Here is a 13,834-nt window from a genome sequence, read left to right on the forward strand (position 1 = left end):
TTTATCTACACACATTATTCATTAAAAAGTTGTCTGAAAAATCTTACCTTCACATATTTTCTGTATGGATTATGAAAATGCACACTTCTTTCAATTAAGTTCATTTCTTGGCACAGCTGGAGAAGATGGGAAAATATTTCAAAATTTACAGAAGATAAGAGAAATTCAATACTATCTTAAATTTTAATTATTAATAATTAATCAAAATTTAATACATTGTACATGCTATTTGTAAAGATGTGCAAAGGAATTTTGATGGAATTCTTCATAAATCTTCTCTTAATAAATTAATGCTCACTAGGAGAAAAAATTCAAATTAGGGTAATGATGGGTAATTATTGGAGGTTGATTTAGAAATGTTAATGGAGTTTATATCAATACATTCAGTAATGTGAGATTGGCAAAAAAGTGTGCAAAGGCAAAAAGTATTTCTGCCTTTAAAGATACAAATAACATGTGCTGTCAAAAAACTTGGCTTCTACAAAAGTTTGATCAAACCTGTGTGTCGTCTCATGTTGCCTTTCCTTTTCTTAACTGACAATTTAATGTTTAAGCGGAAATTTAAAAATGAATATATTAACTGAAGAGGAAGAAATGTAATGATTAACTTATAGCATGGTAGTGAACCATGACGAGGCAGAGGAAGTCCAATTGGCAAGCAGGCAAGAGTCATAGGTTCGATATTGGTGGGCCTAAGTCCTTCTGTCTATGATAATTGTGGAACGTGCTGTGACTGGTACAGGCTAAAATGTTATGGTAATAAAATCTTCCACGTTCGCATTAAAAAGCAATAACTCTGAGAGTACTGGATCAGGAGTTACTTGGTGCCTGTTCTGGTTCAAAAAGACTGAGATGTGCTTAGAGCCCCATCCAACTGGTAAATCACCTCAGTAGTGAGCACGGGACACTGGGATGTCAATTGAACTAATGCAAAATTTCATTTCGCAAGAAAGTTAGCTTTTCATCAGTTTTCTTAAACCTCTGCAGCAACTTTTATTCCTTTCCAGCAATGGTTTGAAAAACTAGTTACTTAAATATTGTCAGCATGTTTCTCTATTCTGTGATTTGTATGTTATAAGTTTTTCCTGTTAATATTTCAGTTCAGTTCTTAAATAATACATAATTCAAGATATCAGTAAATTCAATCAAACCTGTATATCTCCAATAAAGTTATAAAAATGAGCAATTGAAACAAAATTTAAAGCATTAATCTACTATGTTCTTATGATAACATTTTACTGATTTTAGCAATTACATGTCAAATGAGCTTAGCACTGGTTTTCGGGGAAAAAAATTTTGAAATAAACAACGGAAATTTAGGCTGAAAGTGCAAAAAAAAAAAAAAAAAAAATTTAAATATTGAGGCTTTTATGATGAGCCCAATCTTATTATTTTCTTACATTTGATTGAAAATTGATGCTTTTTACAAAACACTTAAGCAATTGTTAATAAATACTAATTTATACAATTTATATGAATACAGCTGCACAATCATAAAAGTTGATACAAAGAAAACTGCAAGTGTACATTTTCAGAATATAAAAAGAAAAAAGGAGAATATTATTTTTTAATAACTAATATCATTTTACCAGATCAATCATTTGAGTAGTTTTGTCATCCAACAACCCACTTGAATTTGAAAATCCAATGGACCATTTTATCAGTATCAGCCACTGTGTATTTTTTTCCATAATTCTATCGGTGATATCAGGTAATTTCAATTGCAGTTCTCCATAGAGTGCAGTATTTTCTATCACTTGACTTAATGCTTGGAAGACAAAAATTCAAAATAATAGTACTGACATAAAAAGCATAGCACAAGAAAATTCTTTAAAATAGGACATGATATTTGAAACCAGAATGAATTACTCTAATTAAATATTTAGGGTTAAATGGTATAGTAATTGACCATTTCAACTTAAATGCTAAAAAACTACTCTGTTCAAAAGCTAAATTTAAAAAAAAAGGTTAGGAAAGCATGTTTAATCAGTGTTAAAAACATTTTAACGAATTTACGCTGAGTGATTGAGTGGTTTTGTTATTTTTATAGCAGGAAAAAAACGGGTCATTTTCTTAAGACAGCATTCCGACTATAGATGTTTCTAATGTGATATTCTAAAAAGAAAGTAATCTAGTATAGTTTTTTAAAATCTTAAAAGATATACTGGTAGGAGTTTTTTTAAATCTTAAAAGATATACTGATGGTAATCCTAATAAATGAATTTGAGATGCAATATAATGTCTTTTTCTAACCTTAAAATGTTGGATTAGCCAATAACTATCACAATAATTTCAAAAGAATATACCGTATTACCCCACATGCCACAAAATTCGGGGGTCACCAGATTTTCAATAACGCTTGCTTGGTCCTTTCCGGCATAACGGAAAAATCGAGGTTAGGGAAAAAAATTAATGCTTTAAAAAATATATGTTCAGCTTAAAAATGAATATATAAGTTCTACACATATATTATTTGCATTAATAAACAGTTTAATTTTGTAAAAATATTTACTAACAATGTCATTTGTTATTTTAAAAAGAAAAATATTTTTAAATTACGAATAATTTTATAAAAATTAAATTAAAACCAAGCAAACATTTAAGCAGTAACTTGCCACCCCTAAACCAGTGCTAAAGAATTAACCATAGCTACTCAGTAAATAAAAATTAAACTTATCTCTCTAAAAGGAACCCAAAATAATTTATTGAAAAAAATTATGAACATATCGCAGCAACAATGATTGTTTCTTAATTGATTACTTTATTGGCATTTAATTAAGCGCTTTAATAATTACCTACCATAAGTAACAAGCACATATTGTATGCAACACACAATTTTTTTGAAAGAATTTTACTTTCGGGATTAATTTATTTATTTCTTTACAATGGTTTGCTTTCTGATTGGAATTGAATAGGGAAATTTACTTTTGTTATGTTGCAAAATAAAAATTGAATTATCAGGCATTCCGGAAAATTTGAATTTCCCCGGATGCTGGTCAACCTCGCATTTTTACGGCATGTGGGGTAATACAGTAGTAATTGGCCCATTACTATTTTAATGTTGATTCTACAGGAATATTGCTAAATATCACCAAACTGATTGGATTAGGCATCTAATTTTTCTCACCAAATTTGATGACAAACTTGGCGACATATAGCCAAGTCGGCAAAGAAAGAACTGGCAGCCAGAAGTGTGGTAATATATCTTCAAGTGGTCAACTTCTGTCTGCATTAGCAGGGCCATTGGTAGCCTAGTTAAGTAGAGGACTCGGAATGGGAGGATTCTGAGTGAGCCTGATGAGACCAAAAACTACAGAGTATATGCATAGAGTACGTCCTTATAAGATCCATGGATCCGAAAGTCCTGGGATCAGCCAGTAGAAATTACTTCTAGTGACTTTCTCTGCCCTTCAGTACTATGACGTTATTGTGGAGGCCTAAGTGACCTACCCTCTTGCTATGGTTTGTTGCGACACTTAAACGCAATAAACCAGTTAAATTACTAGTAAGAACCGGGGTCTCTATGGTGCCTAGTCTGAATTACCATCAACGTCGATTTTACAAAGAGCATGTCAAGACCCTTTTGGGACGCAATCAACACACGACTAAACCTCATTAAGACCCTACACACAAAATTTCAACTTCCTACAGTATACCCTTCTTGAGTTATGGGAGATACATACAGAGGTCACAAGAAAACTCATGATACTTAACTCTGGGATGGTCAAAATGAATATTTTGGCTGTTCATACATTCAAAGGAATCTATGCGCATGGAATATGCTGTAAAAACAATCACGTGGTCACTTATTTGTTCAATAACCATACCGTTTCCTCTATAGCTCACCATACAAAAAATATATCATCTACACAAATGCATGTAGGAGGCAGTCTTATGTTTACAAGATTTCTACAACTCACAAAATTGAAATTTTCTGATCACTATGGTTGAACAGTTGATAATTTATAAAAGTTTTAATGTAAAAAAGTAGTTCAGAGCTATCTTTAGAAATTATTTTCCAAATGATAACTACACTAAAAAAACACTAAACATCACTAAAAATTTTTGTTTTCACAAAACTTGCATCATAACATCACTTTCAATATCTAGACTTCAGACGTAGCTAATTCTATTAGCAAGCCATATATTTTCTTTAACATCACAGAAAAACTGTCTTATCAGGAAAATTCCCTTTTTTACTACACTTACCCAAAAATAAGAAGTTTGTTTTGAGCTTAACATGCTTGATTTGATAACTTTGACGCTAGGTTTCCTACCAAATGTAGGCTCTTGCAATACAAAATTGCACTAGTAGAAATTTAATTCAGCAGAGAGCATTCAAGTCTCAAAAATACTAAAGGGATCTTTAATATGCCAAATAATCATATAATATGAACAGATATTTTTCTGCCTTTTTAAAATCCACCAACTGGGGTGGAGTTACCTTGTGCAGAAGAGGTCAATGCCTTGCCATTATGCTACAGTACTGGTCCTGCTTTCCTGCACATAAAAACACCAATTTTCTATTATTAGTTAAATCTCTCAATTTAGGCAGAAAATCCTTTCAATTTCACCTTTTCAACATTTAAAGCACATTTCTGAAAACTAAATATGTCTCTTTTATGAAAAATGAAAATTGTCTCTTAATATAGAAACAATACCAAAGTCACTCTCTCAAACAATTAGGCATTATCCTCATATATTAATAGCAAATTCACTAATCAAATAATGCTCTGACGTCATCATCAATGAAACTTGCGCCATAGCATGATAACTTGACAATATTTTTTGGTAATGTTTGACATGCAGGGAGATGCTTTATTTTGACAAGGCTGAACTGGAGTCGGTAACTTAACTGTTTTACTAGTAAGACTGTAATTTTAGTAGAATGAAGAAACCAAGAAGTGGTCAACAATTAATGCCATCTACTGGAGTTTAAGGGTTAAAATTTCAACTATCAAAATATCATCAAACAGGCAATTGCTTTATTCAAATGTAGAAGCAATTTTCACCTGTCATACCTTGATAGGCGATTTGCTAGTGTTTCAATAAATTCCCAGTATTAATGAACTTTTAATTAGTAATGTTTCAAATTCAAGAACTGTTTTCTAAATTTAAGCATACAAACATAGCCCTGATAGCACAACAGTCACACTAAAGTTATAGAATTTAACTCAAACAAAAATTTCTTCCAATGTAAAATTTGGAATCTGGATAGGTGAAATAATTATGTAAACAAATAAATTAAGAATATTTTTTATACACTACGCTACAAAACCACCTAATTTCAGGCCCGACAAGAGGCCATGACAGCCTAGTCGGAAACTAGGGCTCGGACTTTGAGGGGGAGGGGAGCCATAGTACGTAGTTTTGGTTTTTTTTCCTCATTATTATTATTATTACAAAAATTTTGTTTTGCCTTTTCTTTTCTTTTTCCCCTATTTTTCTTCTCTCTTACCCCTTTTCTTTTCTTTTTTTGGGGTTGGGAGGGGCCCAGTGACTTAACTGACCAGGGGCCCGCCTCGGCTCTCTGCAGCCCTGCCTAGTTTAAAATTATTTTAATAAGAACTATTTTACTCTCCATACATTGCGAAAAAATACATCTAAATCCTTTTTATCACAATAAAGTGTTTTAAGTTTACTCATATGTATGAATCCTTTACCTTGGTGTGTGTATGTAATCCAATGGAATAAAACTATAATGATTTTTATTCATGAACTCTTTTCTATTTTTTAAAATAATGGAAAAAAAAATCCTTATAATTTTCGGGAGATTTCATAAAAAAGAACTTTTTAGTTATTAACTTCTATTTGTTAAATTTCTTTTTGATATGATTATGAGATAATGGATAACAAAGGAGCGAGAGAGAAAAATATTTAGACATTGAAATGGTCGATTTTAGATCAGAGAAAATTCTTAGCTTAAATCCCTATTTTAAAATAAAAGTTACGTTTTTCATTACATTATCAAGAACTAACATAAAAGTGACTCTGTACCTTTTCTTCTCTCTTTTAAAAGAGACCGATTTTATGGAAATAATTTTCAAATCAAAAATTTTTGAAAATAAAATCATACTCGTGGAGCTGTATTTACTTCAGTGATTATTGCTTTAAAAACCAAAATTACTTACTTCTGTGATGCATAGACTTATTTAAAAATTGATTCATGTAATGTATAATAAATTCCCAGTCTTGGCACATCATGTAATGGAATTTTTTTATTGTATTCATAATCTTATACTTCGAAGATTGCCCGTGAGCAGCGAAGTGACAGCAAATGGCAAGCCAAATTCCGAATTTTTTGCCTTTTCTTTATCTCTATCGAATTATATTGTTCAATATCTTGTACTAGCAATACCTCTTAAAAGTCTGGTAGCATGAGAAATTCATAATCAATTGTATGAGTACATTACTGGGAATAATAATAAGGTAAAATAAATAGAAATTATCTTAAATGATATTCATGATGATCCTCATCCTGGTGGTGAAGCAATTCATGAGCTAAAACATTAACTGTCCAGGAAGTTAGGAGGATCGTGCCCCATGTGCCTTCCTCCTGTTATTATGCTTTATATGGGTATAATAAGGTAAAATAAATGGAAGTAGTTGCAAATGATATTCTTCTTGATTTTTGTTCTAATTTCTTAAAAATTATGGAGCCAAAGGTTAAGTGTCCAGCAAGTTGAAGGGCATGTGCCCCCTCATGCTCCCCCCCCCCCAAAGCTACACTTATGTTTTGTAGCAAAAATAGAGTTGATGTTAATAATATGTACTTCATTTTTCTTCATGACTTTTAATCAAAATCATAAGACAAAATATGCAAATGTCAGTACGTTTTTATATGCTGATTATTATTACTTTCATTTCAATAAAAAGTTGCATTATTTTATGAATAATATATACAGTGGTGGACAAAACTATAGACTCAAATCTTTTCTATTTTGCTTCAATTACAACATGACTCAGTTTAAATTATTTTCATTGAAGTAAAGATGAATAGTTGAAGAAATAGTTCTAAAATTAATATATCTTATCAAATTAAATTAAAAAATTCATAAAATTAGAAAATTTGCAAATTTAATATTTTATCATTACGTGAAATCTGGACAAAAGTATAAACTCAAAGGTAAAAAATCAGGATTACGAGAAAGTTTCGTTCGAAAATGTTAATTTAACGCCATAGAATGAATAAATGTTGCCATCAGTGATTGCTAAAAGTTTCGTTTTTGGAAATTTATGAGAAACATATAAATGCACCGCTGGACAAAATTATAAACTCATTTTTCTTTCTCATTTTTTCAATCATAATTTAACTCAGTTAAAAAAAAAATTGTTCCAGTAAAGATAAATAACTCTCTCAGCATGGTAAAGCAGGATTGGCATTTCTTAATTGAAGATAGAACGCTGAAGATTACCAATTAATAATGGAAGATCATGTCTTACTTTTTGCTCATCTGATTCCTGGAGGTAACGGGTTATTTTAGCAAGATAACGCGAGTGTACACACAGCGAAACGTACAAAAGAATGGTTCAAGCGTGGGGTATCAAAGTTATCAAATGGCCAGCTCGTAGTTCGGATCTTAATCCGATTGAAAATCTTTGAGGCACCACGGTTCTTAAAGTTTATTATGATTGCCACCAGTACCAAACCACAGAGAAATTGAAAAGGGCAATACTTTCAGCATGGAACCATATGCCACTGCAGCTGTTGAAAACTCTTGTGAAATCTACATGCCCAGCCGCATATTCGAGGTAATTCAGAAAACTGAGGGCCCAACTCGTTTTTAAAAGTTGGTAGTTTACACTAATGGCTAAATTTAATGCAGTGTTAATTTTTAAAACATTTCAAATATTAATTTTTTTTCAATTTATCCATGTTAATAGTAAAATTACATTTTCCTAAATCTATGCTTTTGTTTTACTGAAGTAAATGCAAATGTAGCTTAACTAAACTCAAAAAATAAATAAATAAATAAATAAATAAAAATAAAATAAATAAATAAATAAATAAAATTTTGTCAGTTTATAATTGTGTTTACGCAGTATTGAAGGTTTGTAATTTAGCATTGGTTCATTTTTGGATATTAAATGATTAAGTATTTGAATAAATTCTACCAAACCTCAGAGTTTCTTAATTTTGAGTTGATACTTTTGTCCAGGTTTCATGTATTATAAAGATATTAAAGTTGAGATTTTTTTTAATTAAATTATTTGTTTTATAAAGCTTATGAGTTATACTGAATTTAGGACTATTTAGTCAGTTATTTATCTTTACTGGAACAAAACGTTTTTTAACTGAGTTAAAGAATAATTAAAAAAATGAAAAAAAAAAATGAGTTTATAATTTTGTCCAGCGGTGCATTTATATGTTTCTCATTAATTTTCAAAAACAAAACTTTTAGCAATTACTGATGGCAACATTTATTCATTCTATGGCGTTAAATTAACATTTTGGAACGAAACTTACTCATAATCCTGGATTTTTTACTTCTGAGTTTATACCTTTGTCCAGGTTTCACGTAATGATAAAATATTAAATTTGCAAATTTTCTAACTTTATGAATTTTTTAATTTAATTGATAAGATGTGCTAATTTTAGAGCTATTTCTTCAACTATTCATCTTTACTTCAATGAAAATAATTTAAACTGAGTCATGTTGTAAATGAAACAAAAGAAAAAAAAAATGAGTCTATAATTTTGTCCACCACTGTATGATCATTAAGATACAGTGAAATGAAATCACACTTTGCAAAAATATAGGTTTATAATTTTTTTATAGCATAAGATGAAAATTTTATCTTGTTTGATTTAAAAAAAAAAACTCTTTTCAGCAATAGCATCACTAGGAGGGGGGGGGGAGAACAACGCTCTAAATGGGTTTATGAGTTTATAAAAAACATAACTACTTCAACTCTGATCTTTTTTTCCAATATTTAAAATTACATTTAATCCTTTGCACTACTTGGGTTTCTGCCGGGTGACACCCTTGAAAGGAGGGGGGGGGGGGGGGCGAAATTTTCTGAACCAGAGCAAAAACTTGAAACTGCTTAGTTTTCTTCTTTCTCTTTTATGTAGTTTCAATGAAAAAGAAACGAGCTGATGTGTGCATCACATGACTTCCTTTTACTCCAATTTAATGTCATTTTCCCATTATTGGCAATTTTAATGTGATTCAATAGTTTACTCTCTAAACATCACCAACAGTGGCCAAATTAAAACAGATCATTGAAAATATCGCCAAATTTGTCGCCAAGTTGGCGACCAAAAGACTGGCGATATAGCGCCAAGTGTCCGCCAAATTATAACACCACTTGAGATTACATCAAAATTAACAATGTCTTCCCCCCCCCCCCAAAAAAGGGGCAAAAGATCCCCTTTGGAGCATCCGAATGCAACCAAAAAGCAAGGTGCACAACTGGACCCCACTAAGAGTCTACGTACCAAATTTCAACTCTCTAGGACATTCTGTTCTTTAGTTATGCGACATACATACACACATATGCACATACATAGGTACATACAGATGTCACGAGAAAACTCGTTGTAATTAACTCGAGGATCGTCAAAATGGATATTTCGGGTGTCTGTACGTTCCTAGGCATATATCCACGTGTGGTCGGGTTGAAAAAAAACTCAACATTCATTTAAGGGTGAGCAAAATGAAAATTAAGGCCGATTTTTGGGTGAAAATTTTTTTGCGAATACAATACTTCCCTTTTTGTAAAAGGAAGTAAAAAAGATGAATTTTTTCAGAAATTACCGCCTGGGGCAAGGGCTCCGGCTTGCTCTCTACAGCACCGGAAAACACACAAATGGATTTTAGAGACTAAAAGAAATATACAGTTGAACCTTGTTGGAGTGAACTTGAAGAGCCCTTTAAAAGCAATTTGTCTTAACCGTAGTTCATCTTATCTGACGGGGGGAGGGGGGATTGCAAATGTAGTTTGTCTTTGCCATTATCCATTATTAAGTGTGTTTGAATAAACGAGGTTTGACTGTACTGCAGTTCAAAATGTTCTCTCAATATTTAAAATTATAATTAAACTATCAAAAGCAGTAGCATTACTAGGTGTGGCATTTGTGCTGTGTGACACCCTACTGAAGAATGATACCATTAATTAGGGGTTTAAGAGTTTATGAAAAATATCTTAATTCTGAAATATTTAATCTATCAAGCATTATTTATTTTATTTTTCGTAGCAAGTTCATCACACATCTGCTTCAAAAATCACTTTCTTGCATTTCATTTTGTTGAATTTAATTTGTTCACACACACAACAAAGAGGAAAAAAAGTTCCTTTCAAATGGAGTCTAAAAGTCCAAATGTCTGAAAACAAAGTTTCATAAATGATGGATTTGCTTTTCATTATTATTGGAGCATTTTGGAATTGTGAGAAGTGTTAATAAATGTTTATGCATGCATGTTTGAAGAATTTGTTTTTTTTTTTTTTTTTTGGTTTTGGCAGGAAAACTGATATGAAATAGCCAGTGCCGGTTGAACAAATTTTATTTTTTATCATGACATAACTTATAATTGAAACTAAGCCTCTAGCCTTTTCTGTAAGATACTGTAAACCACACACCATGTGTGTGTGTGTGTGTAGGTGGATGGGAAAAAATAGTAAGCTTTTTTTTATACTCATTTTTTGATGTTTTCCTTTACCTGTTATGTATTGCTTAGCCACTTCATAATCTTTTTTTTTTCTTCTCTCATTAATTTACAATATACTAGTAGTTTGTATTTTCTTAATTCCATATTATCTGATATTTTCATTAATTATTTTTAAATCACATTTGTGGTCAAATGTTCTTCCACTGAAATTCTTATTTAGGATTATATTGTTAGTATTACAAAGAGGAAAACTTCATGCTACTAAAGCCAACCATACTTATGAACAAATTACAATGCTAATTATGCAAAAATATAAAATTTGTGTAACCAAAATACTGAGCTTTGTGGCTTATATATGTGTCATTAAAGTTTTGGTTGGTCACGGCTTCCTAATGACTTGTTTAGTCTGATCTTTAGATTAGATGATTATTTTTCAGCTTTCTATAATTTTCAATTGAAGTAGCAACTCTGGAGGGGGGGGGTGCAGCTTTAGAACACCTCAAAAATGTTTGTGGGGGACGGAGGAAGTGCACTAAGCACTCCTTTGGAATGTAAGAAAAAAATTAAATGGTGAGCTGATTATCAAGTGTTTCTGAAAATATATTCAGTGTGCCAGGGAAGAAATAGTGGGAGTGACACCACAAATTGCCACCCCAAGTGCCGCCTGTGCTAGGTATACCACTGCTTTCACAATTGTAAAACCTTCAATTTTGATGAATATACAAATAAATAAAATAAAAGCATTGACAAAATTTATTTTTTAATTGTAAGACAGATATATCAAAAGAAGTTTATTTACATAAGAAATATATTCACAGATATGATATTCATATTACATATGAATGAAATAATTACATATGAGTTCAATGATTACCACTTTTTTGTTCTTAAATATTTATCTATAATTTAACTATAACTTACCTTCAACTACAGATATATTTGAAGGAAAATTTGATCCTGGAATATAATCAGAAGCTTCAACTATTACTTTAGCTAGTTGCATTACCTAGAAAGATAAAAATGGCATGAAGTTAAAAAAATATGTAAGTGAAATTAAATTACTGACATATGAAGAAACATCTCCAAATTTTTATCAAAATTTTTGATGCGATTATTAGTGCGGTTCAAAAGTAGTGGTGTAGAAAAATTCACCACTAAAATATTTGTGTGATCAATATTTTTTGCCTTTTACCAGTGGCACCGGGTATTAAAAATCAGTTGAGGTGCTCAAAGTTCAAAGGGGGTTTTGAACAAGGGCAAATTTTCAAAATTTAACTTTTAAGAAAATGTGCTTCAGTTTTTCTAAGAAAAATACTTGACAGAAAGCATCAACTTTTACTTAGGTTTTTACTGCAAAATGATTCCACAAGTACAAAAAAACATAGAAGCACAATTAGTTCTTTTTGTTATACATATTTAACTGAATACTAAAAAATACATGAATAAAAATACAAATCCAAACTAAAACAAATTTGTACTAAACTATAAGAGAAAATCAAAGTTTTTGCATATTAACCAGGGAACCAACCACATAAATTGTATATTTATGAAAGAAATTTTAATAGGTCTAATGGCCTCTGATCGACCATGCTATTGTATGGTTTCCGGGCAAGTACTAAGCTTTATATTTTTGTTATGAAAAAAACTTACTTTGGATATATTTAAAACAGTATAAAGTATTCAAAGACATGCAGAAAAAATATTAAATTTAATCCATACTCCATCTCATGCTCAACAAAACAAATAAGCTTTTAAAGAACAATAAGCAAATGCACATTTGAATTTTTGTCATTTGTTCTTTTTCTAGTAAAGGGCATGTTGCACAATGCACAAGTAGGGTTGATCTTTCTTTATTATTTTTATTTTCAGTATACTTCTTCCCCCCTTCGCATGGACATAAATATTATAAACTCACAAAAAAATTGGCTCAATCTAACTGTAGAAGAAAAGATTTTCAAAAAAAAAAAAAACTGAAGTAAACATTTTTTTGAGTGGTTTTGAATGTCTTTCCTTTCTGTCTCTTCTTGATTGCAAGATTGTGAAAAAGCAATGAATTACACTGGCCAAAAATTTCAGAAACTTAAAATTGAAGAGTTATGTAATCTAGCGTGTGAGAATAACTGTTTTTTGGGAATTCCAGGATAGTTTTGTAAAACTAGTGTTTTGAATATACAGTGAAGCACCGTTTATACGTTTTTGAAGGGACTGTATGAAAAAAGCGTAAAAACGAAAAAACGTATAATAGATATAGGTTAATGTGTATTAGACTTTGCAGGGACCAATTTTAAAAACGTATAATTGATAAAAACGTGTAAAAGAGAAATGTATAAACCGTGCTTCACTGCATATTAAATGAAGTGACCTGCGAACATTTTTGCATGTACAGAAAAAAAAAATTAATAATTTACAAATATAGCATATAAATAAGTAAAAGAAACCCAATTTAATGTATGAATAAGTGAGAACACATTTCAAGAAGGGTGAAGATTTTTGGCTTTATTAGAATTACAATGAAAAGAAAAAGCTCTGAAATAAACTGTAAGCTGCTTTCTGTCGTCAAAGATCTTTAGTCTGGAGGTCATCTTCATTTAGGAAACAGATTTTTCTTTTAATTGTATCCCCTCTTCTTTTTCTGCTTACTGGCGGTGAGTGTGCCCAGCACCCATCCCCCCCCCCAAAAAAATACCCCTAAACCACTGGAGTCAGCCCCCGACCTCTTAATACTCCCTAAAAATGGCAGGAATAAGACAAAAATTTACATTGCCCTTAACTAAACTTCTTATAACAAGCTTCCAAAATTATACTTCCCATTTATTAACCTTCTAAAATAAAATGACAACTATACCACCTACCAAGGCAGCTTCATAAAGGGTATCTGCTGCAGATCAGATATAAATTTCCTCGACTTTTCCAGATTCATTATCAAAAAAGTGCGCAGATTTTATACTTTTGTAATATTATCTGTACAAAACAGGGTAAAACTAGGGAAATTCTTTAGCCGTCAGTGGCCAGTAGTAACAATTTCATTAGTAGCCACTTTTCTGACCCAATGTTTTACTTATTCATTTTTCAACTTGTTAAATACATATATATGTACAGTCGAGCCCGCTTATTAGAATATCGGTTAGAAGAATATCCCGCTTAATATAATACATTTTCAATGTACCAAACCAATGTAATGTGCAATTTTAATCCTGGTTAATGGAATATCCCGCATATTA

At 31.1% G+C, this 13,834-nt stretch overlaps 1 protein-coding gene across 1 annotated transcript in view; it reads right to left on the reverse strand.

Moving 5' to 3' along the window:
- Positions 1–13,834, reverse strand: part of LOC129231247 (coiled-coil domain-containing protein 134-like) — a 41,891-nt gene that overhangs the window by 10,451 nt on the left and 17,606 nt on the right. Inside the window, exons 4-6 of the mRNA XM_054865525.1 lie at positions 11,535–11,619; positions 1,590–1,768; positions 48–116 (exon numbers count right to left, since the gene is read on the reverse strand). Coding sequence (XP_054721500.1) covers positions 48–116; positions 1,590–1,768; positions 11,535–11,619 — 333 coding nt within the window. The remainder of the gene's footprint in view (positions 1–47; positions 117–1,589; positions 1,769–11,534; positions 11,620–13,834) is intronic.

The sequence above is a fragment of the Uloborus diversus genome, chromosome 10 (assembly GCF_026930045.1).
Source record: "Uloborus diversus isolate 005 chromosome 10, Udiv.v.3.1, whole genome shotgun sequence".
Lineage (NCBI taxonomy): Eukaryota > Metazoa > Arthropoda > Arachnida > Araneae > Uloboridae > Uloborus > Uloborus diversus.